The sequence below is a fragment of the Hippopotamus amphibius genome, chromosome 12, assembly GCF_030028045.1.
Source record: "Hippopotamus amphibius kiboko isolate mHipAmp2 chromosome 12, mHipAmp2.hap2, whole genome shotgun sequence".
Taxonomy (NCBI): Eukaryota; Metazoa; Chordata; class Mammalia; order Artiodactyla; family Hippopotamidae; genus Hippopotamus; species Hippopotamus amphibius.
In genome coordinates this window covers 35,305,802-35,325,883 of record NC_080197.1, presented here as the reverse complement: position 1 = coordinate 35,325,883, position 20,082 = coordinate 35,305,802, and the positions used below count along the sequence as shown (strand labels likewise).

General features: G+C 40.3%; 1 protein-coding gene across 1 annotated transcript in view; it reads right to left on the bottom strand.

Annotated features, from left to right (window-relative positions):
* The window catches only part of CFAP61 (cilia and flagella associated protein 61), a 242,434-nt gene that overhangs the window by 171,684 nt on the left and 50,668 nt on the right, over positions 1 to 20,082 (bottom strand). The window contains exon 8 of the mRNA XM_057703248.1: positions 1,863 to 1,954. Coding sequence (XP_057559231.1) covers positions 1,863 to 1,954 — 92 coding nt within the window. The remainder of the gene's footprint in view (positions 1 to 1,862; positions 1,955 to 20,082) is intronic.

Sequence of the window (20,082 nt, the reverse complement as noted above, 5' to 3'; positions counted from 1 at the left end):
AGCACTGAGCACTGTTAACGCTAATCTTTCTGGGAGGTTCTTTCCTCAGCTGATCTTCAGTCGTTTTCTCACACGCATGTGCTGATCAGTACTCAGCTGAATACTCGAGAGTGATCCTCGCTGGTGTTGACCGTCTCTCTGTGCAGTTCTCTCCTCTCTAGTACTCTCTCCTGCAAAACTTAGTGGCTTTAGTCTCCATGGACATCCCACTGGGCTTCCGTGGTTCCTCCTGCCCAGTGCCGTGGCTGGGCACTCTCTCAGGGCAGGAGACCAGGATGTTTGGAGGGCTCACCTGGCTTGTTTCCCGCCTCCCAGGCATCACTCTCTTTTGTGACCTGATAAGCAGTGTCTTAAAAACTTATTTCATATGCTTTGGCCATTTTTTTTTTCCAGGCGGGAAAGTAAATCTAGGTTCTATCACTCCATCTTTGCCAGAAGTGGAAACCCCACACACTAAGTTCTTTTTATTAATCCCACTCATCAGCTTCATTTCCCACAATCTAGTCCATACCACACAACCATCCTAAAGCTTCAGGTGTCCCTCAGTGCCCTCTCCTGGGATGTTTTCCACCCTCATTTCCACATACTGAATTAGGAGGCTTTCCTCTTCCCACCATGCACCACCTCCTGAAGGCTGAGGCTGTGTTTTGGTCTCGTAAGCAATCTCAGCATCTGGCAGAGAACCTGGCCGTTCTGAGCATCTAACCTCCATGCAGAGAATAAATCAGCCTTTGAAATACAACACCCACCCCACTACCAGTTCAGTCCTTTTGAGGTTTGGGGGTATAAGAAGGCATTTTCCATAGAAAAAATGTGAAAATGCAACAGGATGAGCCAGGTGGCATAGTGCTAAGATAAAGGTCCTTCCTCCCTCCTCTTTTCCCAAGGTCTTCTTTGCATGAGCTGATGGGGAGGGGGAACGTTATTTTGTTCAAGATTGGAAGAGAGACAAAAAGAGTGTTGGGGGCTGGAGTGCAGGAAGCAATGACACTGCACCAGCCCCTGATCCAGGCTTCAGGTGGAAGGAAGAGTCAGGAGGACCAGAAGCTGAAGGGCCGGTGCAGTGGAACACGTGTTGCGACTCTGGCCACACACAGTGCCGATACAAGCCCAGGTTGCCAACAGTAGCCTAGAGGTAAGCTTGTTTGTTCTCCCCACCCCCTTGGTGAGGCCTGTTCCAGAGGACACAGGGACATGCCCTGAGGTCTTGCAGGAGCAGGTGAGGACCCAGAGCCCAGTCAATATGGGCATTTCTATTTCCATGAACCATTAGTGGTCAGAGGGTGGCAGAGATGGGACAATGGCTGGATCCCCGGGCCCATCCCCCAAATCCTATGTCCTCTATTACGTGGCTGACTGTGGCCTCCTTCAGTGTGGGTTTGCCCCCCTTTAGGTCAGGGCGGCAGCACTTGCGGAGCAGGAGGTTAGGGGGAGGGGGCTCCTGCTGAAGCCAGGCTGGAACAAGGGTCCAGGAGCTCTCCAGGGAGCTGCGGTGGGTGGTTCTACAGCCCACAGGGCCCAGTAGGGCAGGAAGGAAAATGCTGCCTCATTTGAGTCTATGGACAAGGTGGGTTTTCTAGCCAGCTTTACGTGAGCTGCTTTATCCACATCAGCCTCCTGAAACCAGGGGATGAATGAGAAGGCAGGTGGAGAGGGATGGGATTCCACCCTGAGCTGGATTCTTGAAAATGCTGCGAGGCTCTGATTTGTCACAAACATGCAGCCTGTTCCCTCCCAGCCCTTGTCCCCCAGATCTTAGCACCAGGGAAAACTTTCCCTTCTTGGGAGTGACTCCAGCACCAGGAACACCCCTGACCCCAACAGCACAAGCAGCCCCAGGCCAGGAGGACGACCTCCATTACCTGGACACTCTCCCCGGCCTCCGGGGAGACAGCTTCCTGTGGCTCTTGGACTGTTTTTCGGGATTCCTGGCTGCTGCTCCTCAGCTCAGTGTCTTCAAGAGAAAAAGTGGCAAAGGGGGAGAGAAGAGATGATAAATATCCGCAGGGCACAGGAATCAGAGGCCGCGTGGTCAGGTGTTTCTAAACTGGTTGCTAAGGTTGCTGAGGGCAGCGCCGCAACGTGGGGAGAACAGGGTCTTCACAGCCCACCTGGATTCTGACCTCTCCGTGCCTGCATCCACATGGGATGGGGATCCAGGGATACCTGGTCCACAGGAGCTGTGGACATAAACCGAGGCCAGGATCAGTCTGGGCCGGGTCACCCCCCCAGAGGCCCCCGAACCTCCCAGAGACTGAGCTCCGTGATCCTTTCATGGGAGCCCCTTTCAGGTTTATAAACAACTGATTATCAACCTCCCGGATGGCAGGCTTTGGAATGATTTTAAGACAGAAGGTGGAAAAAGCCACAATCAGCTACGTCAGTGCTCTCAGGACATGGAGATTAGCACAAGGGCTGCTTTCCCCGTGCTAGGAGATGTAGTGAACCGGCATCTGACAGCGGCCATGATGTTCAGTTTTCTACTTTCTAAGCAAGATGGAGCTAAGCTTACATTATCACTTTAATATGTTTTGGAAAGTCAATAATCAGGGTGGTGTTCATGTATTTATCCTTCATCAGAAATTAGAGTAGAAAAAATTTTTTCCCATTTTGTCGATAAAGTTCTTTCCCCCTCCTTTTCTTTCTCCTCCTTCTGCTCTCTTTTCCTTCTTCCTGTCTGTCTTTCTCTCCAGCCCCTTCTCTTTCACCGTCTCTCTCTCTCCCTCCCCCCCTCCCCCCACCCCCTCCCTTCTCGCTCTCTCTGTGTCTGCTCCACTGGGGGACTCTCAGGTCTGACATCTGCTCTCAGCCTTTGGGCCTTAGCTCAGAGCAGCCCTGGGGTGCTCTGCTCGGGGGCTGCCCCTCCTCCAAACTGTCCACACAGATGCAGGAGGGACCCTGGGCCTGCTGGGGGCCCCAGACAGTGGGCTGCCAGCGTGGCCTGCTGCCCTGTCTCCTCGATTCTAAGCATCACAGCAGACATGGCGAGGCCAGAGGCAGCCAAGCCTCTCTGTGTGCTCCTCTCCCACTGCATTCGTTCCTCCCACAGCAGCCAGTGTAACAGCTGCTGAAGATACCTCTCAACCCCAAATCCCCGCTTACTCATGCCCTATACCTGCTTCTGGCAAAGATGTAGGCGAATGAAGTAGAATGAAATTCTAAGAAAAAAATCAGATGCCCAGGGAGGTGTAAAGGGCAGAGACGAAGAGGCACATAACATTAAATGTGTAATAAGAGAATGGTACCCTGGCAGAGCAAGGAGCCCTTCTGAGTGGAGAGCAAATGACATCGAGAGGACAAAGGACTCAGAAACCCTCTTCTGAAGAAAGATGCTTTGGGGAGAATGAAACCTAGTGTGTCTCTAGCACTGGGATACGTCCTGTTCCCTGCAAAACTTTCCAGAACATCTGTATGGCATTTCCAGTGTTCTCATGATGGCAAGAGTAGAGTGCTTTTCAGGTTAATTTAGTTTGTTATTGAGATACAACATGTATATGGTAAAGTGCACGAAGCTCTACATGTATCTATCCTCACGCAACAATCACTTAAATGAACATCAAAGCCTTTCCAGCACCCAGAAGTTTCCCGTATCTGCTGTCCAGCCAACACACCTCTTAAGGTAGTTGCTATTCTGACTTCTACCATCACTGAGTCATTTTGCTCAGCAACAAAGTTTTTGAATTAAAAAAAAAGTATCAATAACTCCCTATTCTTAAGTTGCACTTTATTGTTTTAAAAAATAGTCTTTTCTTAAGTTTTAAATTGGAGGAACTATTAAAAACACAGTCTAGTTTAAGAGAAAACTAGACTTTCCCCATGCATACATTAATTTATTTACTTAATTGAAGTATAGTTGACTAGTAATGTTGTACTGGTTTCAGGTGTACTGCAAAGTGATTCAGTTTTATATATATGTATATGTATGTGTATATATAGGTATAGATATTTACAGTTATATATATGTATATATATATATATATATATATATATATTCTTTTCAGATTCTTTTCCATTATAGGTTATTACAAAACACTGAGTATAATTTCCAGCACTATACAGTAGGTCCTTGTTTATGTATTTAATTTACTTTATAATTAGGACAAAATTACTAAAAAGCCAAAAATTTCAGAGACTGGATTAGATTTGCAGTGAACAATTAATCCTGGAGCCCTCACCGTCTGACAGGCTAATGTTCACCAGACAATTACCAATGACAATGACCAACTGTCTGGGCCAAAGTGTCGTGGGTGTTGGCGTTTATTACGAAGCAGCTGCCACACTGGTCCCCAGAGGTGGCTGCATTTCAGAACTGGGCGAGGTGATGCCGCGTCCCTCCTTCCTGTGTCTCTGGGGTTTTGTGGGGTTTAATTAGTTAATGTTCTTAATCTGCCCTGAGCTCCTCAGATGTGAGGTGCTGTCCCAGGGAAAGTTGAGGCAGCGGTATGATATAACGCACAGCCAGACACACCACTGAGGCTGCAAATTTAATTGTTATTCTATTGCTTACACCACCTAAGTAGCTTGGAAGTCACAAATGAGGGCTTTATTCTAGTGGGAGAGAAGGCACCGCTTGCTAGCACTTTCTCTCTGAGTGAGACTGCTACTCTGAGGTGGGGTTTCCATGAAGCGAATAAAGCTGGAGGTCCAGGCCCCACACAAGGCACAGCACCCACTATTCCATTCCTAATTTTGTGTTCTTTTTCTTAAAGAGACTTCTCAAATTGTAGAGACCTGAGGCCCCACAAGACCTGGGTCTGCCCTACTCTTTAATCTAGTAGGAAACATACAGAGGGAAAGCTAAATAATATATTGTGAAGGCTTAGGGTTTTGACATTTAAAAAAAAATAGTGATCAAAAATCCTAACAAGATTTTTGTGTGTGTGTGTGAAATGAAATAAAGTGATTCTAAAAGAGTAAATATGGAAGAACAGTTACTCAACAAAATTTTATGAAATAAGAACGAAGAGTGGGCCCGATTTTCTAGTGAATGTTAAGACAAACCGTAAAGCCATACTTATTAAAACAGCGGGTTATTGGGAGTAGGAACAGAACAAGATGGAATCCAGAAAAGAGCCAGATAATTATGAAATGTTCATATACGTTCAAGGTAGCTTTGGTGGGGGAAAGAATAAACTACACAATAAACGGTGCTAACCATATGGGAAAAAATTAATTTCTGCCCCTATTCCATACAATACACAAAGATCATTTGCAGATATATTAACAGCCTAAAGTTTTTTTTAAAATACTTTTAAATTATGAGAAGAAAATATAGGAGAATATCTCTATTATTTTGGGGGTAGAGAAATCCTTCTTTAAAAATGTAGAAGGCAGAAGTCATAAAAGAAAAACACTGACATACTTGACCCCATCGGAATTTAAAAGTTCTGTCTGTCAAAAGAACCCTAAATTTTTAAAAAATAAGTAGACACATGGAGAAAATATTTGCAACACACATAACAGACTGACAATTGAAGTCTAGAAAAAGAGGACTAAAACCCAATAGGCAAAGGAAATGAATGGACAGGAAATGTAAATGACCAATAAACACATAAAAAGTGTCCAACCTCAATAGTAGTCAGAGAAATTAAGTTAAAACAATGATATATCCTTTCACAGCTATCAGGTTGGCAAAAGCTAAACATGCTGAGAACACTAAGTATTGGAAACTAGCAGAGGCTCTGGAGGAAGGCCACTGCTATGGCCACGTTTGGTGGCAACATATTTCCAGGTCCAGCAAGAACAAGTCTGGGAATACAGCCTGTGGAAACTCTTGCAAGGGGCCCAGGGAGACATGTGCAAGGATATTTATTGCACCATGGTTTGCAATAACAAAAAAATGGAAACAATTGAAATGTCCATCTGAGGACAAATGTGGCACATTCCATACAGTGGAATCCCACCCAGAAGATAAAAGGAGTGTCCCAAATCTAAGCTTATCAACATTATTAGATCTCAAAGAGCTGAGTGAAGAAGCAGATTTCAGAACACCCCATACCCAAAAGGCACCATTTACATAAAAAACACTGCCACAAGATGGTAGTGTTTTTTCTATGAATACGTGGACTTCATATAAAACCATAAAAAGAGGTCTGGATGGATGCATACTAATGTTATAACAATGGCCATTTTTGAGGATGAAAGGGAGAAACCAGGCTTGGACACTGATCAAAGGGAATTCAACTTTAACTACATTATCCTAACTTTTTAAAGGAGGACATTTTCATGTATTATTAACACGATTAAGTTTTCTCAAAAAATGTCTAATTATAGAAGTAAATTTCTATCTTCAGAATATTACAAAATGGTCATTTTGTTTAGTATTTTAATATTATGGATGATTTCAGAAAAGACTGACAAATGAATTTAAGCCTCTCAGCTTTAAGAAGAGGAAAGAGGACTTTCCTGGTGGTGCAGTGGTTAAGAAGCTGCCTGCCAATGCAGGGGATACAGTTTCAATCCCTTGCCTGGGAAGATCCCACATGCCACAGAGCAACTAAGCCTGTGCACCACAACTACTGAAGCCCACGAACCTAGAGCATGTGCTCCGCAGCTAGAGAAAGCCCGCAGCATCAACAAAGACCCAACATAGCCAATAAATAAATAAACAAATCTAAAAACAAATAAGAAGAGGAAAGATTAGAGGTTCAAATGAAATCAATCATTCAATTGAAGTTCAGTGGAAAACAAGGTGCTGCAGGCACCCTACGAGGTACCCAGAAGTATAAAATGAATCAGATGTAGTCCCTACTCTAAGGGGCTCATAAGCGATCAGGGTGTGCACCTACCCCCACAACACACACATCCCTAACTACCTATTAGCAGTATGAAAGTTGCTAAAGTAGAGGTATGAACAAAGCACAGTGCGTGTTCACTTATTTATTCATTCGTTCCTTTAAAATTTTATATTTTACACCTACCATCTGGTAGCAATTAACATACTAGACATTGAAGATTCAGCAATGAACAAGACTAACTTGCACTCCCAAAGCAAGTCAGTAAGAGAAGGAGGAAACATTAAGCTCTGCTAGATGGCAGGTAGAAAATAAGAGCACGGGAGCTTCTTCACGTTCAGTGGTCAGAGACATCCTTCTGGACATTTAAGCGGAGATCTGAAGGATAAGGAGTAGCTTTGAGACAGTAAGAGGATGGAAACAGTGAGCAGACGTTACTTTCAAGGAGCTCCGCTGAAGAGTGAAGATGTCCTTACTTCCTGAGCTGTTTCCTTCCTTGGTTTGCCTCTGGCCCTTTGGCCGTCTTTATAACTGTGTTAGTTTCCTGTGGCTGCTGTAACAAATCACCACTCACTTGGTGGCTTAAAACAACAGAAATGTATTCTCCCACAGTTCCAGAAGCCGGAAGTCCAAACTCAGTACAGCATCCCTGGGCAGAAATCAAGGTATAACCAGGGCCAGGCTCCCTCTGTCTTGGATAATTTCATCTTAAGATCCTTCATCACACTTACAAAGACCTTTTACCAAAACTAAGGTAGCATTTACATGTTCCAGGGATTAGGAAGCGAACCTCTTTCGGAAGGTCATTGTTCAGTTTAAACTCGGTAGCACCTGTTGCTGTCTGGGTGCTGTGTATCCACCCAAGCGCTTCCTAGGAAGGTCAAACTCAACTTGTTCAAATCAGAAGTCACAGCATCTCCACCAAACGATTCATTCACTCTTCTTATTCCCATCTCACAAAATTGTGCCAGCATCCACCTAGTTTCTGAAGTCATCCTTGAGGTTTCCCTCTTCCATCAGCCTTCCTTCCCCCTTCCATCAGCCTTCCTTCCCCATATGCAGTAAAACATCAAGTTCCATTAATTCTCTGAAATATCTCCCAGGTTCATCCATAATCACAGTTCTGGTTCAGCCCTTCAGCTCTTTCCTACACAGTCTAGTGGTCCTTGGAAATTCTTCCTGGAAACTAGAAGTTGACGGTATATCCCTTTCTAGTCAAAGATTCCCACCGCTTCCTTATCAGATATGTTGTGATTAAAAAGAATCTAAACTCTTCCTGTGAGGCCCCCAGACCTCGACTGCCTCATTTCCGTCTCCTGCCCTACTTCCTGTCTCCTGCCACCCCCTCACTTCCTGCTCCAGCAACACTGAGCTGGTACTTTCCCTTCATGTGCCCTGGTCTCTAACATCTCCTTATTTTGCACATGCACACTGTGTTCCCTCTGCCAGGAAAATCTTTCTGCTTATTCACCTAGAAAGTTCCAATTTGTTTGTGAAGTTTTGACACAAAATCTTCCTTTTCTATGAAGTCTGTGTTGATGCTCCCAAGATGACTTAGGTGTAATTTCTGCTGTGGTCGCACCACAATTTTCTATCCTTCAAACAAGTCTCTGATTATAAATTCGTTTGTCTTGCATGGTTATCCTGCCATTAGATTGTGCAAAGCTCACCAGGTACAAGACCAGGCCCCCAAAGGCTAGTACATGGGATGTACTCAGTATTGGCTGAATGAACAGCAAGAAGCGGATGATAAAGTCCACAATGATACGAAAGAAAATGCTCAGCAGGCCTCATGAAAGCAGGACAAAGAGCTTTTCCATATTTTTCAAGGAAACTCCTCCCTCCTGGACTGCAGTGCAGACTCCAAGTCACACAGTTTGGTGAACTTGAGCTCAGTGCACTGATAATTCCCGGATCACTGTCTTGACATGACAGTATAGGTTTTGGCCTCCAACAGGCTAAGCTGAGTTTGTGTCTCCCGAGAACAGGAGAAAGAAGGCCATAACAATAATCACCAGCGTTATTCTTTTTTTGTGAACGTGGGTTGTAATCACGATGCTGATTTTTCAACCTTGTTCTGTTTATGCCTTTTGCCATGTAGTGTCCTCCACTATGATTCAGGTCCCAGCCTGGGACCTGCTTTGCATAAGTGACAGGGGTTAATTCAAAGCCTAGACCTCAAAAGGCCTTGTGTATTTCTACTTGGTCTCTTGAAACTCTGCCGTCACCATGAGAACATGCCCCACCCAGCCTGCTACAGGACAAGAGGCACATGGCGCATGGTCAAGGACAGACTAAATCTGCCAACAGAAAACCAATCCCAAGACATGTGAGAAGACCCAGTCAAGATCAGCAGAGCTGCCTAGCTTATCCCAGCTGCATGAACAAAACACACTTACTGTGGGATGCCAGTGGTTACTGTGGGATGCCACAGTGGTTTTGCAGTTGTTTGTTAGCAGCATTATTGTGGCAATGAACTACTGATGCAGTCACAAAATATAATAGTATGAATCAAGTGATCCTGAAGCTCGTTCTAGAAAAATACCAATTAAATTGACACTGGTGAGATTGAGGGGGAAAAAAGATGCAAATAAAGAATACCAGGAATAAAACACAGAAACATAGGGGACATCTGTAAAGTAAGATGGTAGATATAAACCCATAAGAACATTAAATGTAAATGAACAAAATACTATAATTAAAAGACAATAGTTGTCACACTAGATAAAAATAACAACCAAACTTAGGCTGTTTACAAGAGACACCTCTAACATGTAAGGAAATAGGAAGGAGAAAAATGAAAGAGTGGAAAGACATACAACATGCAAATGTGAATCACAGAAAGCAGGTGTGGCCATATTAAAATCAGAGAAAAGTAAACTTTAAGGCAAAAAGATTTCACTAGTGATAAAGAAGGACACTTCATAACTGATTCATTTTAAGTTCAAGGAAGACATAATGACTTAAAAATTATGCACCTAATAACACAGACTCAAAGTATATAATGAAAAAATGAAAGATTATGAGTAGAAATTGGTATATCCACAATCAAAACAGATTTTAACACTCTCATGAATTGATCAAACAACTGATGAAGTCAAAAGGATAAAATATTTGACATTATTATCAAATGTGACTGATTCAAATAGAACCTTGCACCTAACAATTAGAGGATATACATTTTTTTCATGGACTCAAGGAATATTTACCAAAATTGACCATCTGCTCAACAAAATTTAAAGGATTAAACTCACACAGAGTAGGTTCTCTGACTTCAGTGCAATTAATCTAAAACCTAGTGATAAAAAGATAATGAGAATACCCAAATGGATAGAGAAAACGTGGAGTGTACAAACAACGGAATATTAACCAAACTTAAAGAGAAGGAACTCCTGCAATATGTGACGATATGGATAAACCTTGAACATATTATGCTAGATGAAATAAGTCAATCAGAGGAGGACAGATACTACATGATTTCACTTATATGTGGTATCTAGAAACCGAGAGTAAAATAGTAGTTGCTGGGGGTTGAGGGGAGGGGGAAATGGGAAGATGCTATTCAGTTATGCAAGATGAACAAGTTCTAGATCTGCTGTACACCACTGTGCCTGTAGTTCACAAAACTCTACACTTAAAAAGTTAAGAAAGAAATTCTCAGGTTAGGTGTTCTTACCACAAAAAAAAAATTTTTTTAAAGATAAATAGGATATCCCCATATGTTTGGGAGTAAATTTTCTTTTAAATACCTTATGGGCCAAAGAATAAATAAAATGAAATTTGAAAAATATTTATAATTAGTACATTATAAAACAAAACTTGTAAGTTGCAGCTAAATCCACGCATAGAGGAACATTTATAGTTTAAACACTCAGAAAAGAATAAAAACTGAAAACCAATGAGTTAAGAATCCACTTAAAGATATAGGAAAACAAACATCAAATTAAGCCTAAAAATAAAAAGGAGGAAATAATAAAGAGAAGAGCAGAAACAAAATAGGTAACAAGCATAAAATAGGGAGGATCAAGCAATCCAAAAATTGGTTCTCTGAGAAAGCTCATAAAATTGGTACACCTCTAGCAAGACTGTTTGAGACAGAGAATACAAATAAAGTTGGGAATTTTGAAAAGGCAGCATCACTATTCAGCTTATGAACATTAAAAGTATAATAAGAGAAAATGAAGAACAGCTTCAACTTTATTGCAATGCATTTGAAAATGTAAAGAAAATGTACAAATTCATATAAAAAAGTACAAACTACCAAACAGATCAAAGAAAAACAGTTCTATAGCAATTTAAAAGACTAAAGCTGCAATTAAAAACCTTCCCCCCAAAGTGCACCAGGTTCAGACAGCTTCACTGGCAAATTCTACAAAATATTTAAAGAATAAATATTTCTAACCTTGCATAAACTTCCAAAATTTGAAGAAGAGACAATACTCCTCAAGTTGCTTTATGAGGCTGGCATAATCTGATTTACAAAGTCTGGCAAGGGTGTTTTAAGAAGTGAACATTACAGACCACTCATGAACACAGCTGCAAAAATCCTCAACAAAACATTAGCAAAGAAAAGAAAATCCAGCATTGCATAAAAAAATACATCTTTACTATTAACAAAATAGTTAACATACAAAAATCAATCAATCATCCCATTAACAGAATAATGGAGAAGAATATGATTGCCTCAGTAAATATGGGGATGATAGCATTTTCTAAAATTCAATTCAATTTACAAAACCAACCATTCATGATAAATCTCTTAGCAAACTGGAAATACAGAAACTTCCTCAGTCTGATAACGGGTATTCAAAATGCTATCCATAATGGTGACATATTGAGAGCTTTCCACTTAATATTGAGAACAACACAAGGATGCCTGTTAACAGAACTTCTATTCAAGGTATTGGCTTGTGCATGACAAAGACATTAAAAGAGCAAGGACTGGAAAGTAAAAAACTAAAAATTTACATTATACTGTACAGAAAAATCCAGAAGAATCTACAGATAAATTCATAAAATTAACAAACCAGGGCAGTAAGGCTGTTGAATATAAGGTCAATATCCAAAAACTAACCGCAATTCTCCAAAACAGCAACAAATAATTTGAAAACAAAAAATTTTTTTAAAGATATAATTTCCAAAAGCGTGTAGATATCAAATACCTAGGAATAAATCTAACAACATATGTGAAAAGCCTCTATGCAGAAACTATAAAACATTGTGAAAAGAAGTTAAAGATGACATAAATAAATTAAGGAATATACCACACTGATAGATTAAAAGTCAATGTATTGTAAAGACGTCAGTTCCCCCCAAAATAACGTATAGATTCAAAGCAATTTCACTCAAGATCTCAAAAGTTATTATTATTATTATTTTTGAGCTGACTCTCAAATGTGGGAAATCAGATAACTAAAAATAAAAAAATCCATTTAAAAAAATAAGGCAGAAAGACTTGCTCTGCGAGATATCAAGATTTAACATAAAGCTATGGTAATTAAGGCAGGATATTATTTTTTTGATACTTATTCTTTTTATATTTTATTATTATTATCTCTTTGTTGGGTCTTCATTGCTGCACACGGGCTTTCTCTAGTTGCGGCGAGAGGGGGCTACTCTTTTTTGCAGTGCACAGGTTTCTCATTGTGGTGACGTTTCTTATTGCAGAGCACAGGCCCTAGGCGTGCAGGCTTCAGTAGTTGAAGCACGCGGGCTTCAGGAGCTGTGACTCGCGGGCTCTAGAGCAGCAGACTCAGTAGTTGTGGTGCACGGACTTAGTTGTTCCTGGGCATGTGAAATCTTCCTGGACCAGAGATCAAACCCGTGTCCGCTGCGTTGGCAGGTGGATTCTTAACCACTGAGGCACCAGGGAAGTCCAAGGTAGGATATTATTGACAAATAGAATGAAAAATCCCAAAAATCAACCCACGATAACAATATGGACAATTGCTTTATGCAAAGGTGGTACTACCAGGAGGGAAATAATGACCTTTTCAATAAATGGTGCTTGGTCAACTGGATATCCATATTTTTTAAATGAAGCGATTCCTTTACTACAGCATACATGAAAATCAATTCCGTGTGGATAGCAGATCTAAATGTGAAAGGCAAACCAACATGAAGTGGGGAATTGAGCAAAATTATCTAGGACCCATTCTTCATTACCCCACACCAAGACTGTCTATACCTGAGCTATGCTAAGCGAAGTAATAAAACATTCAGCAAACTTCTAAATCATTTCTAAAGAAGATAAAACATTAAAATATTCATTACTAAGTTTAAGTTTATATACTTTTGGCTTTTTTCTTTTTTTAACAGAGGGACTGAAGATATTTGGATCTGTTAATGAAGCTATTTGGATATGCCACATTGAAAACTGTGCTGTAAAGAAGCATATATCTTAGGACTTCCCTGGTGGTGCAGTGGTTAAGAATCTGCCTGCCAATGCAGGGGACACAGGTTTGATCCCTGGTCAGGGAAGATCCCACATGCCACAGAGCAACTAAGTCCATGTGCCATAACTACTGAGCCCGTGTGCCACAACTACTGAAGCCCACAGACCTAGAGCCTGTGCTCCACAACAAGAGAAGCCACTGCAATGAGAAGCCCACTCACTGCAATGAAGAGTAGCCCCCACTCACCACAATTAGAGAAAGCCCATGCACAGCAACAAAGACCCAACACAGCCAAAAAATAAATAAATAAATTTTAAAAAAGACGCATATACCTCTAAAAATTATGAAATTCATAATATTTGCTAGTCTGCTAGAAAATGTTAGTATATGACAGACAATCCACAATTGTCTACTTCCTCATTTTCTCTGTAAAATGAGGTTATAATGATTAAAAATTATAACCAACATACATAAATGAAGTTACTAGAAATATTAAGGATAAACAGAAGCAATTTAGTATGAAAAGTATGCAAGGAACATAAAATGTGTTTTTGTTAAGGTAAAAAAGAAAGAAATTGGTTGTTAGAAAGAAATTGGTTGTTTGAGAATGAAAAAGGGAAGTAGGACAAAACCTGAATGATGTGGAAAACTGTAGAAGGTTTATGGAAGGAAGTGTTAAGTGGTTGGTCAAAGCTAGTTAAGGTTGGATGGATTTACTTATAAGGTTTACCTTTTTAATGAGCTTTAGTATAAATAACACTTGAATACAAAACCAGAGTTTGGCTTTTCCTCTATTAAAACAACAAAGTTTTCTTGAGTTATTGGTCTACTACTGTTAATGAGAGAGCACAAAGGTTTTTGTTTACCTTTTATTTACCTTTTAAACAATCTACCTAGTAAACAAAGACTCTATGTCTTATCAGAATCATTTCTTGTGCTTCACGTGAGCATTTATTATATCCTTGACTAAGAGAAATGTCTTCTCGCTTTTAAAAGAGCTGAGGTTGTTTATTTTTACAACCATGTTACCTCCCATAGTTACTTTTAGATTCCTTATTGTTTCTTTGATTAAATGGGTAACTAAGTATTTTTTCATAGTTACCTATGGTCCACAGGTGCTTAAACATTTTAAGGTTTTTGACAACTTTGGTATTTTGTTTTCCCAAAATCAAATCCTAGCAAATCCTAGCAAAGTTGTCTAAGACCCATTCTTGATGGGTCTAGGACCCAAAGCTTGATCTGGACGCAAGCTTGATCTGGAGCTGATTTTCCAAGAGTCCCCTTGGCAAATCTCAAAGGATTTGTTCTTTTACTTTGTAAAAGAGAGATAAGAAATTAATTAGATGTGTGGTATTGCATGAAAAGCACTGTCAAATAGGAGCAGATGCTTCACTTTCCTTAGGTTATATGTGTATGGGCAAATATTATTAATACAAATGTTTCAGCAATTATATGAAGCGCCTAGAAATTTGTCAATGTCCTTGCAGTCCATATGTCCTGGTACTGCTTTGCCTAATATTAAACAAGAACAACATAATGTTACCAACATGCCAGTTACTATTTTAAAATGCAGTATGCCACAGAAACAACCAAGTTTCCTTCTCAACTGAGTGATTTTTAAATGAGCTCTCCTAAGATTTTAACCCACAGCCATTTAAGTCTTTTGTCATACAGAGATAGTTATCGTGATGCTTTGCTGAAAGCTCTTGTGATCAGCTACAAGCCAGAAAGCTTGTCTTCAACAAAAGGAACTGTCTTGGAAACCCAGGTTAAAGGGACTATGCCAGGAACTCAGTAGGACAGGCTCTGATGGCATTGTTTAAATATCTTTGCGATAATATCAGTGGCCCCTGTAGGGATTTACAAAACTCTTGTGAGGAAGCCGATGGATTCATGAAATTGCAAACCTAAGATGAAGCAGGACAAGAATTAACTACATGGTACTAAATGAACTGATGAAGGATAATTAAGTCTTCTGTTTAAAATTTTGTTCCTGGATTTAAGGAACCACTTTCTTTTTCTCTTAAGCTATTTTTAACTTACAATTTAGTAAAGTACACTTTTTTTTAAGTTCTTAATTTGTGTTTTATTGAAGTATAGTTGATTTACAATGTTATATTAGTTCAGGTTTACAACATAGTGATTCAGTATTTTTTATAGATTATACTCCATTTAAAGTTGTTACAAAAATAATGATTATATTTCTCCATGCTATACAATATATTCTTGTTGCTTAAACACAGTTCATATGTCTTAATCCCATACCCCTATCTTGCCCCTCCCTGCTACCCTCTCCTCACTGGTACACAGTTGTTTAAATTATACTTTTATAAACAGAAATGAAATATTTTATATTTTTCTCCCTACCTGATCCCTCCAGAATTCGGGAATTCTTATCGAGTATTCTCATTCTCGTGATGACAGAGTTGTTTTCACAGGTTTAATGAGAATCTGTTCTCCTTGTAATAGAATATAATTGGAAACATTGGTTCTATGACCAAGGCTTTGGTTAAAATGTCATATTTGAGAACGATGTGCACAGAATGTAATATGACCAGACTGGTTTAAGGCAACAGGATGATTTATGGACCTAATGCTTACAAATCCCTCTTGGATATCTAGTCCCTGGCTTACAGGTTTCCCAGCATTACAAGTGAGTAAAGAAGGATTTTTTGGGGGCCTTGAGAAGAGAGAAATTCACCCAAATCCATAGTTATTGCAAGTGAAATCTAGTGGTGAGCTCTTGGCTTGGCATCCTAGCCTTGAGAAGACTTTAGAAGTCCAATTTAAGCTTCCTCAAAAAATTCCAGCAAAGCAGGCTTTCTGCTCCTCCCCAGTCAACGCTAATTTTCTTCTGCAGAGGCAGCATGTTCCTGAATCACAGGGGTGAAGGTGAGAGAAAACAGATTTGGCCATATTGGGCACCTGGTCACGGAAGCTCCTTTTAACTCTGGCAAAGTTTTGGTCACCATCAATGATCCCTTCATTGACCTCAACTATATAGTCTACATTTCCAGTATGATTCTGCCCATGGCAATTTCAATGGTTTAATGGCAGAATCCCATTAGCATTAAAAACCCTATAGAGCCTCCCATATTTTCCCATTGAAGCCCTAACTAACCCTCCCCCACCCCTTTGATTAAGTTGCTTAACTTACACCTTTACTCCTGGCTATTCAGTGAGTTACTCACCACTACAGAGTACTCTTGCCTGTGTAATTAACTTTTCTCCTGTTAATACGTTTATTGTCAGTTAATTTGCAGGTGCCTGACCACCCAGACCTGAGTTGATGGAGGAAAAGTTTTTCTTTCCAACAAATGCTTTTATATCAAACAAGAGAGAAATGAAAATAATCGAGCAGCTAGAATAGGAAGAACAAAAAAAGCCAAATATATTAAGGGAAAGGAGGTCATAGTATTAAAAGCAGATATTAATAAATTCAAAAAGAGGAGGGAAGAAAGATGGTGGTGAAGTAGAAGGACATGGAATGCATCCATCTCCACAGATGTATCAGGAATACATCAAAAAACACAATAATTCCCACAGGGAATCAGCTGAACACCAGCAAATGACCTCAGACAGCAGAAAGGACTGCAAAGATCCCAACATAACTGGGTAGGACAGAGGGGGGAAAAAAATGGAGAAAGAGGAAGAGAAGAAAGGAAAGGGATGGATCCCACACCCTAGGGTGGGGGGATCTGAAACAGAAGGGAGATTGCCAAACTCGGGATAACGTCCCTTATCTGACAGGGAAACCTCTTCTCCAAAGGGAAATTTCCCTGGGTCAGAAGGGAGGCATTTGGGACTGTTCAAAGAGGGTGAAGTGGCTGACCTGCAGCAGACAGGAAAGAGGGAGAAACACATGGAGGGTCTGCACCACGGCTCAGCATGTCCGGACTGAGACATCGGTTCACAGCTGAACAGGGGGTCTGGGAGCTGGAACATGGGAACTAGAGAACTGGGTCAGGGTGAGAAACATTGTTGGCAGTGGGGAGATAGACTGAGAGGACAGGAGGGAAGAAATTCGCAGCAGAGGGTGCCTACTGTGGAAAGATGCATGGCCACAGTGGCAGCTTGACACTGCTGACTCACAAGCAGGGGGAAGGAGCCACAGGTGTAGCCTCTCCCTCTCAGCATCTGTGACGGACAAAGGAAGGACACACTCAGGGATAACAAAGGCCCCCAGGCTGGGCTGGCCTAGAGTGCCTACACCTGACAGCCAAAAGCCCATAGAGTGGCCCAACTCTGGAGACATTCTGTTTACACCTGAGCCGCCAGTGTCCCTCTGCAACAGGCACCACCACTGCTGACTGAGCTGCTGTGACCAAGGCAGGGTGCCACTGCTCACTCACCCCTGGGGAAGGAGCCACTATTGTACCCTCTCTCTCCCCACACACCGGCACTTACATACGAACAACAAAGGAAGCTCTGCTGGTTGCAGAATAATACAAAAAGCCCAAGGGGGGTAGAAGGACACTTACAGCTGAGACCCCAAGGAAACAGAAATATTAGTATTAATTCTATTGATCTGGTCCATTCTGGAGTCAGTTCTAGTTTTTTGTTTTTGTTTTTGTTTTATTTTATTAATTACGATCTTAGTCCTAAGGGACCTACACACTTTACAACATATTTTTATTCTATTTTTTATGCTATTTTTATTTTTAGCTTTTTTATATATTTCTATTTCTAGCTAAGTTTTTTGTAGTGCTGACTGTATCTCTCCTGCCTTCTTTTCATCTATTTTATACATTTCCATTTCTTTCATTTTCTTTTCATATTTCCAGTCACACTATGCTCTTCTGTTGCCCTGTCTTCTATCCTCTTTCAGTTTCTCTTATCTTAATATCTGTATAAGCAATATTATCGGTCTGCTCTGTTTCCTTGCTTTATTCTCCAGATGACACACTGCTTTGGTATTTATTATTAGGTTTTGTCTTTATCTTAGACTAAGTATAATTGTCTGGTTATGTTCTGAGACTCTTCAGTCTGTCTGGTGGTACTCTTGTTCTTTATTATATTTGATCCTAGCTTTCAAAATCTCCCTGGATTTGTCTTTGTGTGTGTGTGGTGCTTTTTGTTTTTTGTTTTGGTTTGTTTGTTTGTTTTGTTTTTGTTTTTGTTTTGTTCTGTTTTGGTTATGAATTTCTGTCTGTTTTCTCTTAGATTGATTGCATTTTGGGGTTTTTCTGTCAGGTCTTTCTAGTGCCTTATGTTCTATTGGATTCAGTATTTGTGTGTCTTATACACGTACGTGTTTCCTTGACTTAGTATTTGTTTGACTCAACACTCTGCCATTAGTCTGGGGCTTGGACAGTCTTCTTTAAACCCCTTTATTGCCAGGACAAGCAACCTTTAAAGTTTGGACTACTGTGAGAAAACAAAGAAACACCATGCAGGCAAAGGAGCAGGAAAAAAACACACAAGACCAAATAAATGAAGAGGAAATAGAATAATTGCCTGGAAAAGAATTCATAGTAATGATAGTAAAGATGATACAAAATCTCGATAACAAAATACAGAAAACACAAGAAACAGTTCATAAGGACTCAGAAGAACTGAAGAGAAAACAAACAGTAACGGATAACAAAATAACTGAAATTAAAAATACTCTAGATGGCATAAACAGCAGAATAACTGAAGCAGAAGAACGAGTAAGTGAGTTGGAAGATAAATGGGGGAAATAATCGGCACAGAAAAGGAAAGAGAAAAAAGAATAAAAAGAATGGAAGACAGTCTCAGAGACCTTGGTGACAATGTTAAGTGCACCAACATTCAAATCATAGGCATCCCAGAAGAAGCAGAAAAAAAGAAAGGGTCTGAGAAAGTATTTGAAGTGGTTATAGTGGAAAATTTCCCCAACATGGGAAAGGAAATAATCAAGCCCAAGAAGCACAGAGAATTCCACACAGAATAAACCCAAGGAGAAATACACCAAGGCACATATTAATCAAACTAATGACAATTAAACACAAAGAAAAAATATTAAAAGCAGCAAGAGAAAAGCAACAAATAACGTATAAGGGAAAACCCATAAGGATAACAGCTGACCTTTCTGCAGAAACTCTGCAGCCAGAAAGGAATGGCAGGATATATTGAAAGTCCTGAAAGAGAAAAACCTACAGCCAAGAATACTCTACCCAGCAAGAATCTCATTCAGATTCGATGGAGAAATCGAAAGCTTTCCAGACAAGCAAAAGTTAAGAGAATTCAGCACCACCAAACCAGCCTTACAACAATTGCTAAGGAACTTTTCTAAGTAGGAAACACAAGAGAAGGAAAAGACCTACAAAAACAAACCCAAAACAATTAAGAAAATGGTAATCGGAACACATGTCAATAATCACCTTAAATGTAAATGGATTAAATGTTCCAACCAAAAGACACAGACTGGCTGAATGGATACAAAAACAAGACTCTTGTATATGCTGCCTACAAGAAACCCACTTCAGACCAAGGGATACATATAGACTGAAAGTAAAAGGATGGAAAAAGATATTCCATGCAAATGGAAGTCAAAAGAAAGCTGGAGTAGCAATACTCATATCAGACAAATCAGACTTTGAAGTAAAGACTATTACAAGAGACAAGGAAGGACACTACATAACGATCAAGGGATCAATCCAAGAAGAACTTATAACAATTGTAATTATCTATGCACCCAACATAGGCGCACCTCAATACATAAGGCAAATGCTAACAGCCATAAAAGGGGAAATGGACAGCAACACAATAATAGTAGGAGACTTGAACACCCCACTTACATCAACGGACAGATCATCCAAACAGAAAATAAATAAGGACACACAAGCTTTAAATGACACATTAGACCATCTCGACTTGATTGATATTTATAGGACATTCCATCCAAAAATGACAGAATACACTTTCTTCTCAAGTGCACATGGAACATTTTCCAGGATAGATCACATCTTGGGTCACAAATCAAGCCTCAG